This window comes from Cucurbita pepo, chromosome 12 (genome assembly GCF_057944985.1).
Source record: "Cucurbita pepo subsp. pepo isolate OVF chromosome 12, ASM5794498v1, whole genome shotgun sequence".
Classification (NCBI taxonomy): domain Eukaryota; kingdom Viridiplantae; phylum Streptophyta; class Magnoliopsida; order Cucurbitales; family Cucurbitaceae; genus Cucurbita; species Cucurbita pepo.
Genome location: NC_141809.1, coordinates 13,169,982 through 13,187,666, shown reverse-complemented (window position 1 = coordinate 13,187,666; position 17,685 = coordinate 13,169,982). Strand labels below are relative to the sequence as shown.

Sequence of the window (17,685 nt, the reverse complement as noted above, 5' to 3'; positions counted from 1 at the left end):
TTATATTTCATCCTTTTGTTGGTGGGCCCCACTCTCAGCCCACCCCCTCCCTCGACCGACAAATAAACCTGTACCGTTTATTTTTTATTTTTTATTTTTATTTTTATGATTTTCGAATTTCCCATTTCCAGACACTGCCCCTGCCCCATTTATGTACTCTGTTCCATTGCACGTGTGAAAAGTGTACTTCAAATTTGTGACTGGGTTGGGCTTTTTTCGCTACTCAAACTAGGCCCACCTCTGGCTTTTTGGGCCCGGCCTTCTTTTATTTTTCCCCCTCCAAGCACCCAACTATATATATATAAAAAAAAAAAAAAAAAAAAAAAAAAACCAAGCATACATGCATGATGCAACAAATATAATTATATATATATCGAGAAAAATGAAAATTTAAGGTCTTATTTTTTGAAATATGAAGTTTGTCTAGATCCGTTGAGATATGATGATGTGATTATATCTTTTAAATATTTGAATGCTATATTTAGTAAATTGTAGAGATTTATTGGTTAGATTAGACAGTAGTTTAAATATTTGAATGCTATATTTAGTAAATTGAAATTATATATATCACCAGGGTCGGTTCTCTCAATATGTACTGTTCTCCATTCCTCTGTATTCAATCTATATGTACATATTTTCTTCATTCCTTGTATTCTATTTTATTCTACATACCTGAAGTCATCCTCTTGACATACCTGAAGTCATTTCTCTCTCCTGTTTTTTGTGTTTATCTTGATTGAGTATCGAGTGTGTGTTATTGAGCGATTCTAATAATTGGTATCAGAGCTAACAAATGGTATCGATCCTAACATTATTTTAGCAGTCTTGACGCGACTACGCGTTCTTGACATGAAACTTTAAAAGTTTAAAGCTAAAGTAGAATGAAGATGAAAGAACATAAACTAAAATAATACTGAGTGGGAATCCATTCAAAAATATGAAATGTAACAAAGAAAGTTTCATTCTTACAATTCTAATAAAATATCAGCAAATATGATGAGATGGTAAATGGTAATTTGAAGAAATGGCCACCCACCACCTTCAGTCTAATAATAATCATGTGAATGAGAAAAGACAATCCATAAATTTACAGTAATGAAGAGAAGGGGAGATATGTACAGTTCAGAAGTTTGGGCATCATCTTGTAGTGTTGTAGTAATGTTTGTGAATATTTACTCTTTGTCCGTGGAGGAGCTCTTCTCCTTCTTTCTAGGCCCCCCAAGAATCCGAGAAATTTGCAGACCTCTGCTGAATGCTTGGTTGAACAGCATTCGTGTCTGGAACTCTGAAACGAATGGAAACCAGGCCAGGAAGGCTACAGGTGTGAATAGAAGCAATCCCATCACGATCTCGTAACTCCGAGCCAGGGCTCGAACCGATCCCCATATTGCAGTATTATGAATCAAGGGCCTACAAGCTTGTGCAATCTGTGTATTGAACCATGAAGATGAATACAGACAGTTGATGAATTAGTGAGCAGAAAGGAGTGTAAGAAAGTGTCTCTAAGCATGGAGATGGTTCAGTAAACTGACCAAGAGAAGGCCCCATCCTGTTGGCAAGAAGGCAAGAAGGCACAGTATGATGTCCCTGATTGTCATATGAGGGACTGCAACTAATGTAATGAAACCAGCCACACAGATTATGAAAATAAAACCCTCGGCCAGCCTAAATAACAACTGAAAGCTTGCACTGAATTTACGTCTTCCCACAGATACAGCCTACAAAGTTTGAATCCAAATAAGATTCTTAAGCACAAAGTTTATGGTTTATAATAACCCAAATAGGTTTTTGTTACCTTCATCAGGAGCAATATTGAGATGATCACAACCCAAGAAAGCCCATAAACCTGAGATTTTAAGTGATAGTTAGGAAGAATAAATATGGTTGTATGCTTGGTGAAAACATCTTTAAACCAGGAAACTTTATTCGTACCAGGAAGCTTTGGGAATTGATTATCTCCAAGTGATACACTAGTCCATACTGAAAAATGAAGAACCGTAGTGATAGTAATATCTCAACGAAGATGCCGCGCTTTCCAGAGTACTGTAGATGTTCATGTTCCTTTTCCCACCAAGATTCCCAGCTTCTATCAGGAGATACTCCGATTCCTCCACGGTTGACAATCCATTTTTTCCAATCTGTCCAGTCATCGACTATCTTTTGCCACTCAAAGCCTGATGGATTGAAGAGGAAAGGTGCAAAAAGCCACGTTCCTACCATGAACCATATTGATATGGTGATCAAGACATGAACAACCACGCCTCTATATGAGACGCCAAGTATGTGGTAAACCAGAAGAAGAATCATCAATTCAATTCCTTTGACAAAATGACTGCGAGAATACAGCCTGTAATTGTCAGCAAATCTGGCATGGAACACCACAAAACCACGACCGGTACCTCTGTACTGTGCACCCCCGTGAAGCAATGTTCTTCCATAATAATGTGTCTTGGTTCCCAAAGAGAATGTGAAAAACACAGGCGCAAGCTGCAGCTGCATTAGTATAAAATCACTTAAAGCTGCCCGGAAGCCCCTTTCCAGTCCAATTTCAACCATCATAGGCAATGCCATCAGAAGTCCAATTTGTACAGCGGACTGTGAAATAAGAGCTGTTTGAAGGGACTTGTTGTCTTTAATGGCAGGATGAGTGCTCAAAGCTTTTTCAAGGCCACTGAGAACAAGGTAAAGGCGGCCGTATAGAAAGACATAGACTGTGAGCACTGTCAGCTGTCAATGAGAAATTAAGCTTATCTCATGAGTAAAGAAAAAATGAACAGAGATGTGAGAAAGACAGAGTTCTCAAACTTACCATAGTACTGAAATAGAAACCAACGGTGGTGAAATAACAAGATAGCATGCGAAAGAAATCAAATCGGTGGCCTAGCCTGTACATGTCACGGCTTAATGTCTGTTCACCATTACCATTGGCTATCTTAGCCTCAAACATAGAGATCTGGTTAAGGCCGACATCCCTCCCTTTACCAACTTGTATGTATTCATGATGAGTAACATTGCCTTCACGCAAGGTGGAGTTGAAACCTGAAATTCATAATCACATACACAGGAATGGGATATATGATTAAACCAGATTACTTGTTTGAATACAAAACAAAGGGCTTTTATGATTAGGAACATGCCTGCAAATATGTCCTCACTCAGGTTGATGACTTTCGAAGCTTTACTAACACCCCCTCTGGTAAGGTGAAACAGTCTATCGAAAACATCTGGATGGCCGTAATGGAATCGAACTCTGAATAAAAAGCCAAATACATAAGATACATTAAATTGAGATGACTAAGAATGAGCATTAAGGCACCCAAAATTAGATGCAAGGATATCCGTTCTCCTTGGGCTGATGTGTAACAAATTTAAATGAATGATACCCTCTGATACAATCACTTTCAAAATGCATAGCTATTTCGGGATGATTTGTAATAAATAGAAATGAATGATCTTGAGTTTGTAGGTCCTGAAATCACAAGAGCTTCTCCATTCCTCTGGGTATTTTAGATGCCTGGTTTTCGAAGAATTTGCAAAAACTTTTGAAGTTCTTCCAAAGTGCTCATTCCTTGTAGCAATTTAGATTTTGTGAACAATCTGACTTCATTTTTTATTGGTTCAAATCTTGACTTTAACCATGACCTCGGAAGTCTTGCTACTGTTGCACTTCATAGGAAACTCAACCTACTTTTGGAATGGTCACAAACCTAAACAGATTTTGGCCAAACTAAGAATGTAAACAGAATAAGTTGGAAGGCTCGCGTTGTGTAGTTTTTGAAAGGGGTACCTCTATCCCTAGTCCTATAACCATAGTGTTTACAGTATAACCATGTTGTAAAACAAAGCAGTGAGAAAACAAAGTAGAAATCTTACTTTAAAGGGTTCGCCAACAATCTCTGCCCGATAGTGACAAAACTGTTTTCTTGATTTGACATAAACCAAGCAAGAGATGAAACACTGCAAAATTGATCAGACAAAGAAGTGAAAAACTTAATTGCAGTGATGAAATTATGTTATTCAGAACAAAGGAAAAATTGAATCAATTTTCAGTAAACAAAACTGATAGGTACCTGCCAGTGAATATATGCTCTCTTAGTCCAAGAATCGTAGGATATCTGACACCATCATGCATTGTAAGAAACTCTTCCAGCAAGTTTCTCATTTTGAAGGCTTCTTCCATGTAATTATCCTATTAAAAGGTAGTTCACATTCTGATTATTAGCAAACATACAAGTTTCCTACGCATTGTATTGGAATATGTGGTACCTGGTTCATGTCAATAGTTTGTAAGCCTTCCCCACGGGTGAAAATAATTGCATGGTTTTGATTTTCTGGCTTCCCCTCACCCAATATTGCTGGCCCAGGAAGTTTTACCCGGTATATGATCTATATTACGGGGAGTTAAACACTCGCATCAGCCGTGAGTGGGAATGAGGTTCATAAGTTGATAACTATAGAGGAAAGCATGCTTCTGAAGATATGATTTAATACAAACACAAAAGAGAGGCGCAGGGGACAAATTGCCCCTGCATGATTCCTTTTTTTTTTTTTTTTCTGATAATCATAATCACAAAAGGATTTAGAATATGAACTCGAAAGAAAAGCCTTGAATTTTATGGATTCTCATATCCCATACACCTTTCTTATTATTCCAGGATGTTCTCAGATAGCAACACCACCTCCCCAAAGTGAGGCCTTTCGCCACCTTATTCACAATACTCTAGCCTAGTTGTCTATGCAGGTGGCCCCAAATGAGACTAATCAAACGGTTGAAAATAGAATTCTAGAACCACTAGGGTATATCAAACTGCAATGCGCAATCTGTACCAATAAATCTTTTTTTTTTCCTACCGAGAAACCAAGCCTTGATAAAGAACAAATGAAAGAATATAAAAAGGAAATCTCACGTTCAACGATAGGAATCATCTAACATTCTATTCAGTACTTGTACTTACTGAACCAATCTATGTTCAACGATAATCAGGATTTATACCTGGTCTAAATTCTGAACTTGTTCAATGGGATCTTTTGATTTTGTGGGCAAAGCAGCCCTTGCTAGAACTGAGTAGTAGGACTTCTGATTAGTCTTCCGGGATTTATTTTTACATGGCTCTTCAAGTTCTTCAATATATGCAACACGAAGAGATGGGTACCTACACAATGAGTAGTGATAACATGAATATAGGCTAATAGAATCAGCGAGGAAGATTATTATTAGAAACGTACTTAGCCATAAGCCTCAGAATGTCTTTAGCACGAGGATCGCCAGAACGTTTGTGAATACCATATTTCTGGCAGGAGACAACATATGAGAATTTCATGTCAACTGATGCTTGACATTGCGCCCACAAAGGGCTATCCACAGAGTCCTTGTAGCCTTTCAACAATTCTGGGTAAAAAAATAAACTTATAAAAGCTTTTCTTATATTTATACTATTTATAAGTGGAATAACATGAGACATGCTTTTAGTACACATTTGCCTCTTTTTGGTGAAATAAAATATTAAAAATTATTTAATCTTCTACCCCCAATTTCAATTAATTCCTCAAGCCAATATACATACAATTTTGTACTGGATTTATTGGTAATAAGAGTTTACTAATCCAACATAGCCAAAATGAGGTGAGAAGATGCCACTCTCAGACAGTTGCAGAGGTTTGAGTCTTTACACAAGAACAACTGCCATGGTGTTCAACATATTCCCGCCCTCAGCTACATAGCTAACTAACCCTCCTCACATACACGCACGTCCTTGCGCATATTCTTTGTACAGATATATCTGACAGGGGTCCATTTATCCTACTTCAACCACATTTGAAACTTTATGAATTTGCAACTTGGGATTAAAAAGGGTCAGAAACAGAAATTTCTTTCTTGGGAATTCATACTTGAAGGAGAAAAGCAATCAGTATCGGACGTGTTGGTGGACTAGTGTACACCAGGGATTAGAAAAGAAACATACTAAACTAACTTCTTGTAAATACCTCGATGCTCTGCAGTATCAAGGAATGCCTGAAGTTCCAAAGCTTTGCGGTAGTACATCATGCCACGTACTATTGTTTTCATTGATCAGAGAAAAGGGTCAAGACGAAACAATGATAAAGAATAGAGCGCACACTCGGGGGAGGGGGGGGGGGGGGGGGGGGGGGGGGGTGTTGGTGGTGCTGTTATATTACCCGTCTTGGTCAATGTTTGACCTCTGTATGATGCCCAAAGACGGAGCTGTTCTTCAAGCTCTTCATTGTTTCTCAACTCTTCTTCACTATTACACTGGATTCGCTCAAGAAAGTTCGTCCATTGCTCTGTTGGAATTATAAGCCTTATAAAGTGGAACTACAACGATATATAATAAATCAAAGAGAAGAGCAAGAAAGAACCTGGAAAGATCTTCTGCAAGTAGAAAAGAATAGACACTCCATCTTCATTTGGCTTCTCCAGAAGATTCATAGAGAAGAGAACATCTTCATCGTAGTACGGTGTAAGGACACTACGCCAAGAAAAAGGAAATTCCATTGATACAGAATCATTAAGGGAAAGTTTATCATATGTATTACCACCAGCAAAATTTTAATATAAGTTGTCAATATCTTCATTATTAAAAGTTTCTAAGTCAAGACATTACGAGAATGACAGCATATTTTGAACTTTTGGAGCAGGGGGCATCTCCATGAATAACGAATTGGAGAAGAACGATATACGCCGCCTGGCTTCTAAATCTGATGGCACGTCCATAGCTGATTCCTTAACAGTAAGCAATAAATGGAGCCTTCTAATCTGCAAATGCTTATAGGTTAACGCAAGGGAGAGTTCTACAAATATTTCTAAAGAGAAAAGAATGTAAACATAGATGTAACTGGAAAAAAAGAATATACAAATAGCCTTATGCAAGGTCTTCAGGCATTAACGAAATTTGTATCTAATTGGTTCATCGTCAAAACATGTAGTATCAAGTTTTCATATCACATGGAACTTACCTTTTCTTTCCAAGCTTCAGTTTCAGGAATTGGAAAGTTGAGTTTATCAAAAAGCCGATCAAGTGATCTTGATTTCCCATCTTTTCCAGAGGATCCACCATGACTTGACTCAACCAAACTACAGAGAGGGGGAATAAAATAAATGGAAACACTGGTATAGAAGAAAGGCAATTCTAGCCACAAGACATACCTGGAAATCTCCTCATCTATTATGTCTCTTGTTCCAACTTCTAGCATATCCAGCAAGACTATTACAACCTGATCCTTATCCTCCTCTTTATTATTTTGCTGCAACAATGAGATATAATAAGAACCAATAACAAGTGAAATAAATAAAAATATAAATGTTATATAGAAGATAGAATCACCATATATTCAATCAGCCGAACGAATTGATGGTAGAGATTAGGAAGAGCTTTCATATCTAGTTCAACTATCAGATTGTCTTCTTTTATATGATCATCAATTATGGTGAAGATCTCCTTTATTACCCTGGAAAAAGAAAACAAACAGAAAGTTAGAGAAACATAATAAGTGGACAAACCTGCGTACTTTCTTAAGATTAATGAGAATAACCTACAACTTCTCATGTTCTCCAAGAACCAGGAAATTAATTATACTTTTAAAGGATGCATAGCACTCTCGAACAGCACAGAGCATATATTTGTCTGTACTTAGTCTCTTCTTAAGCTCCCGGTCTCTTCTATTGCTATCTTTGGCCATGTCCAATGCTATCGGTATCTACATAACAAGGACAGGATAAAGTTATAACAGATTAAGCGGAACTCGTATAAAAAATAAAGTAGACAAAGATATAACACCTTGCCAAGTACAGACGAATATATAAAAAATAAAGTAGGCAAGGATATAACACCTTGCTAGCAAGCAAAAAGGGAGGCCACTGGATGAGGGCCAAGTCAGGGTCAATCCAGTTGGGTACAAGTAATAAGTCCATTTCCCTGGAACAAAACGGAAAAAATTAAGAACTTGAGATTGTTGTAATGAAAATATGGAGTGTCAGATGTACAAAGATTGCAAACTTATCTCACCTGTTACTTATCAGATCCTCCTCCCTGAAACTAATAATTATTTCGTTCCACATTTGAGCAAACTTCGCAGCCTGATCGTCTCTATCCGGTGTTATCTATTTTATAGTTATCTCAGTAAGATCGAATAATCCTTTCATTCAAGGAGGAAAAACTTTATATTACTTATCTAGGTCAAGTGGTAGTACCAAACCTCATCAAATTTACGACTTAAATTGGCCATCAACCCCTTCTTTCTAGTATGATCCTTCTTTTCCACCGGAATCAAGCAGGCATTAAAAGCACCAGGAAGTGATAAAAATCGAGACCTCAACATTCCCAATGTTCGTATCTAATTACAAGATCAATATTGAGTACAGTTCCAAGATTCAAAAGCTTACATATGCAGGTTAAAACTATGTGAAAAGAAACTAAAACAAGTGAAAAATGTTTTGTAGATATGTGACTGTGTGCGTTTGATGAACATAATTTTTGTCAAAGGGAGGGGCGACTAGGACTAAAGGTTATTGTGAGACATTTTAGGAATAGGATAAAAAGAATGAAGTTCCACTACCTCTCCAAGGCGACGAAATGCACCGTAAATTCCCCCAAATATTGTGGAGAAAATGGCATACCAAATCTGCACATCCATGAAGTAAACCTACAAAAAGTAGCTTATGTAAAATACCCAGTAGAAAGAGAAATATGCTTTGAAATAGTGGATTAGCGGATGTAATTTTTTTTTTTTTTTTGGGAGAGAAATAGCTGATGTAATTTTTGAATGCATAATCACGTACAAGAACAATGGGAGCCCAGATTGAGATCACGACACCAATGTTATTCTTAGCTGCAATAATATTTTTTAGAAAATTAAAAAATAATGAAAATTCATTTCATAGGGAAACTGATCATTGATTGTCCTCATGTTACGATATGCTCTAACCTCTAGGAAAGAATTCATGCCATCTATATATTCCAATATGAACTCGCATAATGGTTTTTGTTGGACCCACAAGTGGCTTAATCTGCAAAAGGCAACAGTAGTAATGAATAATACACTGCATTAAGACAATTTCCAAACCACCAACTAGATCATAACATTTTGACAAACATTTCTTAACTATTGTATGAAGCATTGTACTATTAGATTTCTAACTTGTCAATAAATCTGCACTCTCCCTACAATTCATTCATCAATCTATTCCCATTTTAACAACGTTAGGATGGCATGTATTTGGTTGATACTTTATAGACTGAACATAAGAAGAAAATAGTGGTGTACAGTGTAACCACAGCAACCTAAAGAGTCACATAAATAACAAAAACTTGAAACATTGTTTGAATTATTTCTAGACGTCACTGCCAATGGAAATGCTGATAACTAATAAAGAACCACTCTGAATTGGCTGTGGCATTGATACATGTGAAAAGGACTTTGGAAAAATGGATTCAAACCCTACGGCGGCCTTCAACCTAGGATGTTAAATTCCTACTAGTTGTCTTACTAACAAATGCCAACTTAATACTTCTACCTTCGTTTCTCCTTTCCAAAGGCTCTATGACGTTTTCAATTTTTTGTAAAGAAAAGTTCTTGCTTTCCTTGAATTAAACTTACAACAGTCCGTAACTCAAACCAAATTTATCTCAAAATGTTGACCCTCATTCCTTAGCTTGTACAGGAAATGTGTTTGATCGAACACAGAGCTATCTCAGGGTCTTCCGCTGAGGCAGAAAATAAACTTTATATTCTCAGTCAACAGCAGCTGAATTGTACTGGCTATGATGGCTGCCTTGTGATCTAAACATCTTTTTGCAGAATCCTCCTTATCTATAATATTTCTGATATTTCCTTGAGACAGCTATCCAATATTTCATGTAAATGTTAACAAGACCTTTTGTGTGTGTGCATGCGCGTGCAAAAAGAAGGATGAAAAGTATTTGTCAGTTCAATTTGTCTCTTCGAAAGATCAAATTGCAGAATTTTTACCAAAGCTTCGCCAGCTTCTCAGCTCACAGCTTTATGAGGCAAATTCATGTCTTCTGTTTTAGCATGTGGGTGTACATTACTATTGGTGAGGTCTGGTTAAGATGTTATGGTTAGTTAGAGTTGAGGCCTGTTAAGTTAACTACGCTGACCAAATAAATTGTGATAAACGAATTTGAATAAATATCAATAAATGGGGTTCCTTCAAATCCTGGGGAAAAGTTTATATTCTAAGCATTGAATCGGATAAGTACCTCTAGATAGTAACTGAATATTAACTTTGATATAATCAGAAGAACCCAGAAGAAAGTGTACCTGAAAATCAGAAAGAAACTTAAATTAAGAGAAGTTCATGATGATTTAAGCTTGCCTACTCAACACCCAAGATCAAACTTCTTACTGCAGGAGTGAAAATGAGCTTTCGTGCATTCCTCTTCCTACATAAAGCCGAGGCTGGAATGGATTCAAGCATTTGATTAATAATTCGTAAGACAAGAATCAAAATCTATGAAGTGTCTATATACTAAGCTGAAAAAGAAAAAGCACCAGTTTTAACGTTCAAGTATTTTGTGGTTTAGTCCAAAACCGGAAATGACTTGTCTAATACGAAGGTTGAAGCATTGATCTCATTACCTGAGACCACCACATCATGAGCATCACAGCCTTATTGTTTGAACGTTCCAGGTAACGCCGAATTGTTGGAAAAAGGAACAACAGCCCAGAAAGCATGTTTGGAGATAAGTAAATAACAATGGCTACAATGAAGAAGGAAGGTGAGCTTAAACTATTCCCGAACCAACTTTTGATCGTCTGTGTGAAGCCAGAGGTATCCTTCCAACTAAAGGCATACGCTACAGATAAAACTATAACCCATGCCAAAGCTGATATAACTTTGAGAATGTATCTTAACTTGACATAGAAGGACATGCTCTTCCTTGCTTTCCAGCTTAGGACAATATCAATAACAGCTGAAAATGGAACAAATAAATAAATAAATATACAATGTAAAAAAAAAAAAAAAAAAAAAAAAAAAAAAATCTGCTCAGATTGTTGTTATTGTCATTCGTTTAAGGAAGAGAAACAAAAAAAATAAAAAATAAATAAATAAATAAATAAAAATAATAATAATTGTTGTTGAGGAATGTTGGGAGGGAGTCCGATATTGGCTAATTAAGGAGATGATCGTGGGTTTATAAGTAAGGAATACATCTCCACTGGTATGAGGTCTTTTGGAGACACTAAAAAAGTCACGAAAGTTTAAGGTCTTTTGGAGAAACTAAAAAAGTCATGAGAGTTTATGCTTAAAGTGGACAATATCATACCATTGTGGAGGTCCATGGTTCTTAACATGGTATTAGAGTTATGCCCTTAACTTAACCATGTCAATAGAATCCTCAGGTGTCGAACAAAGAAGTTGTGAGCCTCAAAGGTGATGTCGAAAGTGATTCAAGTATCGAACAAATGGTGTACTTTATTCGAGGGCTCTAGAGAAGAACTCGAGCCTCGATTAAGGGGAGGCTATACGAGGGCTCCATAGGCTTCAAGAGAGGCTATCTGGTGTACTTTGCTCGAGGGAAGGATTGTTGGGAGGGAGTCCCACGTTGACTAATTAAGGGGATGATCATAGGTGTGTAAGTAAGGGATACATCTCCATTGATATGAGGCCTTTTGGAGAAACAAAAAGCAAAACCATGAGAGCTTGTGATTCATATCATTGTGGAGATCCATGGTCCTAAGAATAGTTTGGTTAGTCTGTTATATTTTAGTTTTATTGTTAATAGTTGTTTTAAGTTTAACCGCCTGTGCACTTGTATTTAAGAGAGGTTTGGCTATTCAACGAGATTTGACTGGTTATTTCTTCTCAACTGATCTAATGAAGCAGAGGTAGCCAATTATGATCTAAAACGAATATCCATGTGTTGAAAAAAAATGAAGTACAAAATAATATTAAAAAAGAACAACAGCCTGAAAAAAAAAAAAAAAGGCCATGTTAGCACAACTCAACTAACTCTACAGAAAACAGGTCCAATCTAAGAAAATTTTTGCTTCTACTTGGTCTCCCTCTTCTAATTTATTTTGTAATTATAGCATAGTTCAATTACCCACCAGCTGATAGATTACTTTTAATCCTTTGATGTGTGGGGATACCTCCTCTACCCCCTCTTCTGTAAATCCCCTTTGACAATGATAGTTATGTATCTTATGAAGAGAGGAAAAAAAGTGTATTCCAAAAGCATATAAATGAATGCTCCAATGTTCTATCTTTGTTGTGCTTTTTTCTTCAAATTTATTTGAAATTAAACAACATATTAAAATGAAAAATCCTAGCATGGAAGTATAAGAAACATAAGAGAAGCTTTAGTGAATTGAAATATACATGAAGTACAGGTAGAGCACATTCTTTTACGTAAATAACCAAACGAGAAGCATTAGAAGAAATGAACAAGTTTTCAATACCCTGTGCGAATTTCAAGATTGCAGCTGTTATAAAGATACTCATTACTCTCTTAAAAACGTCGGCCTCGAAAACTGCACCCAAATCTCCTGAACCATTCCAAGCAATGATTACCATTGCCTTGGAGAACATATTCCAACAATATTACCAATTTAAGAAAGAAAATAAAAGGAAAGAAAGAAAAGAAGCCACGACAAGTAACTTACCTGAAAACACAATATAAAAAAACTCCACATCCTGTCAAAACTTCTGAATATGTGCCAAAATGAACGTATTTCCACGAAATTAACTTTTCCCATCCATCGATTTCTGCCATTTAGTTTCTTTTCCTGAAAATGATACATTTTATCATCGTGAGTACACTATTCCAGCAAAGAAGTCTATAGACTAGAAACTGTAGGGGGAGGAGATCATTATTCATTGTTTAGAAAGCCATTTAATATTTTTGGCTCAACTAATGTACCATGGAGAGACTAAATGGATAACACCTAAAAATTTTTTTGCGTAGGATCACGATTTATCTTATGGCTAAATAAGCTGCCTCTTTTCTTAAAAGAATTATGTTCCTCTAGTGAATATGAGTCTACAAGAACATGGACAAACAAATATCAGAAATTGAAATATTTGCATACATCATCTTTGTTAACTCTAACTGGTTCTGGAGGACGCTGAAAGAAATTAGCATCAGATCGCATAGGCCAACCAAGGCGGAAGCAATCAATAGACCTACAAAAGTGCACCACCGAAATTCTTCAAATTTTAGAAAACTTAATATGAGTAGAAATGAACTGATGACAAAAGGCTTACCAGAAATATTCATTCAAATCGTCATAATTTCTCCACTGTGAATGCTTTGATTTACCGTCTTGGCTTTTGCTTGCTTCCTATAAATGCAAATTATGAATGAAGGAGATACCCAGCTATCAATTCGCAGAAGGAACTGGAAACCAACTTATTTCAATGATCAAGAAGATTATATGCAATACCTTAGATATAATGTCATATATTGGAGTAACAACTTTCGTCAAGAAAGCCTCTTTTTCGCCACCATAAGCTGGTTTGATGTGCTCTCCTGTCGTTGGGCTCACACTTCCAGACAACATACCGTACAATTCAAATGCCATCTATAAAGTTTTAACGTCGTACAGTGAGTCCATAGAGTCAACTAACAGAGAGGAATCAATTACACTTATGTAAATTGCTCAAGTTCGGAAACTTTTGGTTCCAGCTATCTTATCACCACTTCTTGGAGTAACTTGAAAATTTAAGTAGAAATTCTTCCAAGTGTTAGGTCAAGTTCGAGAATATGATCAAAACAAAAGGCAAAAGGCAAAGAAAGGTATACAGGTTTAAGCAAATTATACTGAGATGCTAATGCATACATGATGATATATATAGCAAAGGCACTCGGGCATGAATCTCAAATTTGCAGCTTCTCCCCATATAAGAAGATACAACCCCATATATAGTAACTCTCTCTGCTGAACTTCTTGTTGGATTTTTGGCAACCTATCAAAATATGAAAGTCATGTATAAGATAGCAATGGTTTAAAAGTTTATTGGACTGTAAATTATAAATAGATTCTCTCTGTAACAAAAGGCAGAAGTTTTATTGTGCTGACATTCCTACAAAGACTAACTAGATAGATCGTTGAATTCTAACAGAGTCTTACCAAAGGCTGCTTTTGCGGTCCAGATACCTGCACCATTTTTTGTAGTTCTTGAAAAGCTTCTTCATGACTTCTGTAAGAACACGGTCATCCAACTAAAATGCGAAAGGGTTAGCAGAAAATAGAGACTATGAAGCAAAAGAAAAGTTGAGCGGAATAAAACCTTGAGTCGTTGATCAGGCTTCGGTAACTGGCGCATCTGAACATTTGCAATTAATAAAATCAGATGTTCCCTTTGATTTGCCACGTTGCCCTCCTGCAATTAGTGAGTGAAAATATGTTTATGATGAAGCTTCATTACTGGAATCTTTGGAATAGTTCTTGTTAAATTCTAGGTTAAGTTCTTGGCCGTTTATTAGTTTTTTCACTCGTTTAGAATAAGTACTAGTTTTCACTTTCAAAGCATCAATAAAAGGTTAAGAACGCTTTTCTCCTATTAGGTCTACACCAGTTCAATAAACTTCATTAATCACCTGGAAACCAAACATGGCTTGAAGCCAATCAAGGATATCTTCATCTACTTTCTTATTGTGATTCTTTGGCCATGGCAAACCCCGGGTATTACGAAGGGCAGTGACAGTAGCTTGAATCTGTAAAAGCAAATAGGTGCTAATATACATCAAGCTCGTGAAGATTCAAACTAGAACCCGAAAAAATGAAAGATAACATGATGACACCTCAGGAATTCTCATGATTATCTGATTTTCACTATCAGGATCAAGAGGAAGTATATTAAATGGTCGATACATCTGTTGTTTCTCCTCAACCTTGGTGTGAGCTTCCAAAATCTTAGAGAAGAAAACATATCATCAGTAGTCATGTGCACAAACAGCACTTGACAGGTTAATTCAAGATATTACTGCAAGTAATCAAATAAAAGGTGAACAGACGAATATCTTGCAACGTTTACATTATAATATTATCATTTTTACCTCATCAGCTACATCTACAGCCTCTGTTTGATTCACAGCCTTCAGAACTTCAAAGAGGATTGAGGCAGTTTTATAAACTTTTGTCAGTTGGGTACTGATCAGGAAGAGAACCATCAGTTCAAATAATGCAGTGCAACAAATTCAAACAACCAAGCGAACTACATTATTTATCTTAAAACTACCGATCAGCTTTGCCAGGCTCGTTCAAGGCTTGAATATATTTTGTGTAGTAATGGCGATAGAAGCTCTGCATTTCACGAGCATCACTCTTTTGCCTTTCAGCTAATGTTGTTTCATTTTCCTGAAAAGCAGCAATTCCATTCAGCAACATAGATGAAAAGAAGTTAGTCTAAATGGATATCTTCACCGCAAGGTGCATTTTTACAGTTCATTACTTTTCTTTTTCTTTGGTATGAATATATAGCTACCATCAAAGCAAACCCGGTTGAGGATGGTTGGGAGGGAGTTCCACGTTGGCTAATTAAGAGAATGATCATGAGTTTATAAGTAAAGAATACATCTCCATTGGTACGAAGCCTTTAAGGGACCAAAAGTAAAGTCATGAGAGCTTATGCTTAAAGTAGACAATATCATACCATTGTGGAAGTTTGTGATTCATAGCATTGTATCAAAACCATGTCTTTAACTTAGCCATGTCAATAGAATCCTCAAATGTCGAATAAAAAAGTTGTGAACCTCGAAGGTGTAGTCAAAAGTGACTCAAGTGTCAAATAAAGGGTGTATTTTGTTCGAGGGCTCTAGAGAAGGAGTCGAGCCATAATTAATGGGAGGTTATTCGAGGGCTCCATATGCCTCAGGAGAGGTTCTATGGTGTACTTTGTCCAAGGGGAAGATAGTTGAGGATTGTTGGGAGGGAGTTCTACATGGCTAATTAAGAGAACGATTATGGGTTTATGAGTAAGGAATATATCTCCATTAGTAAGACAACGCCTTTTCGAGAAACCAAAAGCAAAACCATGAGAGCTTATACTCAAAGTGGACAATACCATACCATTGTGGAGATTTGTGAGATTTGTGGTTCTAACAACCCAACCAATACATTACTCCCAGATGATTTTGGGTAGTCCGCTATGCTACAAATAGATATTCATGAGATATAGAACATACCATTGTGGAGATTTGTGAGATTTGTGGTTCTAACAACCCAACCAATACATTACTCCCAGATGATTTTGGGTAGTCCGCTATGCTACAAATAGATATTCATGAGATATAGAACAGACAGAGGAACTGAAATACCCGCTCTAGACGCTGAAGCAGTGCTGTCTTAAATTGCCGAACACCACGTCCGCTTGAAGTGGGATCTAATTTGTGAGCCTTTTCAAATGCGTAAAATCGACCTGACCCAGAAAACGCAATGGTTCACTGAAGTTAACATCAATTTTCTTCTCGAAGTAATTCTTCAAGAATATAATTCCTCAGCAGTTGAATCAAAGAAGAAAGTAGTACTTTAAACGAGTTCCAAATTTCCAAGCAAAGTTGCTGCAACTTACATAGATAAGCAACCCTCGGATTGATTGCCTCGACTTCATTAGCAACACGAAGAATTGGCGCGATCTCATCGAGTGAAGAAGGAACCACCTCACTGTCCATGATCGACTCAGCTAAATTCCCTAGTGTTTGGGCTCGCATGATTTTCTTACCCGGTGGTTGATCCGAAGCCCTTCGTTGAGCCATGGTTAACCAGTACTCCTGTCTACCTGCAAAGTTTCCAGAGAAATTCTTAAACTCAAAGCCTAAAAACAAAAACTCGACATGAATTTAGAAGATTCCCACTTCAAAATTTAGCTCGCGAGAGGAACAACAGTGGATTCAGAAAAGAGAACCAATTGAAAGAGTGAACGAGGAAGCAATTATCAATAAACTCGCTGCAATTTTAATATCAAGAAATCAAAAACAGGAAGAAAAGGAACATAACCCCACCAACTAGTAGATTAATAAAGAGATTGAAGCTTGATTAGCAAGCAACGAAGCAAGAACAATAAGTACGATAAATTCCAATTCCACATTTCATCCAAAAATCGACCTCGAAATCATATCCACCAATCCAAAATTCACTACCAAATACCAAAATCCAAGCAGTAAGTAACAAAATCAAAAAGAAAAAAGAAAAAACAGTCCAAATCCATCAGGCCGTACCCGAGCTCGTTCAGCTAAGCAGCAGAGAATTTGAATCAAAGCTCCAAAAGAAGTGATCGGGATCGCCAAAAAAACAAACGAAAAGTCGAGATAAAGAATGAGAGAAGTGGGCCGTCTAGTAATGGAAGAAAAAAAAAAAAAGCAAAAAGAAGCTAGTTACAAAGTCTCGACAGCAAAGAACAAAGACAACAGTAAATGAAATGTTCATACATAGCTTGAGAAATTCAAAGACTGAAAATTTTCAAATAGTTAGAGAGAGAGATTTGGGACGAAGCAGAGAGCGGGGAGAAAGGAATACAGCAGCAAGAACTGGGAGGAAGAAGACGACTGCGTATGTGGACGAATCACTGAATAAAACGCGCCGATTTCTCAGTTCCAAGCCTTTACCCAATCACAACATGCCACGTACCCCTTCAACTTTTGCCTTTCCTCCAATGCCCATGAACTTCTGATATTTACGAACAGACCCATTCGACTGACGACG

At 36.9% G+C, this 17,685-nt stretch overlaps 1 protein-coding gene across 1 annotated transcript; it reads right to left on the bottom strand.

Moving 5' to 3' along the window:
• Positions 1–888: 888 nt before the first annotated feature.
• Positions 889–17,528, bottom strand: GSL03 (glucan synthase-like 3). Its single transcript, XM_023691625.2, has 43 exons — positions 17,202–17,528; positions 16,556–16,762; positions 16,302–16,402; positions 15,224–15,342; positions 15,042–15,135; positions 14,787–14,897; positions 14,583–14,699; positions 14,273–14,365; positions 14,113–14,204; positions 13,822–13,948; positions 13,426–13,563; positions 13,247–13,323; positions 13,072–13,165; positions 12,646–12,768; positions 12,442–12,559; positions 10,618–10,952; positions 10,385–10,437; positions 10,239–10,299; positions 8,944–9,025; positions 8,798–8,847; positions 8,575–8,661; positions 8,215–8,352; positions 8,025–8,119; positions 7,850–7,934; positions 7,556–7,716; positions 7,344–7,467; positions 7,166–7,263; positions 6,976–7,093; positions 6,624–6,775; positions 6,379–6,488; positions 6,178–6,303; positions 5,986–6,054; positions 5,227–5,389; positions 4,994–5,153; positions 4,267–4,386; positions 4,071–4,189; positions 3,874–3,957; positions 3,138–3,250; positions 2,810–3,039; positions 1,933–2,727; positions 1,796–1,846; positions 1,533–1,718; positions 889–1,427 (listed from the first exon to the last, which is right to left on the bottom strand). The coding sequence occupies exons 2-43, from the start codon at positions 16,737–16,739 to the stop codon at positions 1,173–1,175; spliced, it is 5,808 nt and encodes a 1,935-aa protein (XP_023547393.2). The 5' UTR covers positions 16,740–16,762; positions 17,202–17,528; the 3' UTR covers positions 889–1,172.
• Positions 17,529–17,685: the final 157 nt, after the last annotated feature.

What these genes read in the sequence shown, in the direction of transcription:
- GSL03 (XM_023691625.2), bottom strand. Translation starts at nt 16,739, where the DNA reads ATGGCTCAACGAAGGGCTTCGGATCAACCACCGGGTAAGAAAATCATG. An exon ending in TTTGCTATATATATCATCAT is followed by an intron (nt 13,564 to 13,821) that starts GTATGCATTAGC and finishes AAAACTTTATAG; the next exon opens with ATGGCATTTGAATTGTACGG. An exon ending in TCAAACATTGACCAAGACGG is followed by an intron (nt 6,055 to 6,177) that starts GTAATATAACAG and finishes TGAAAACAATAG; the next exon opens with TACGTGGCATGATGTACTAC.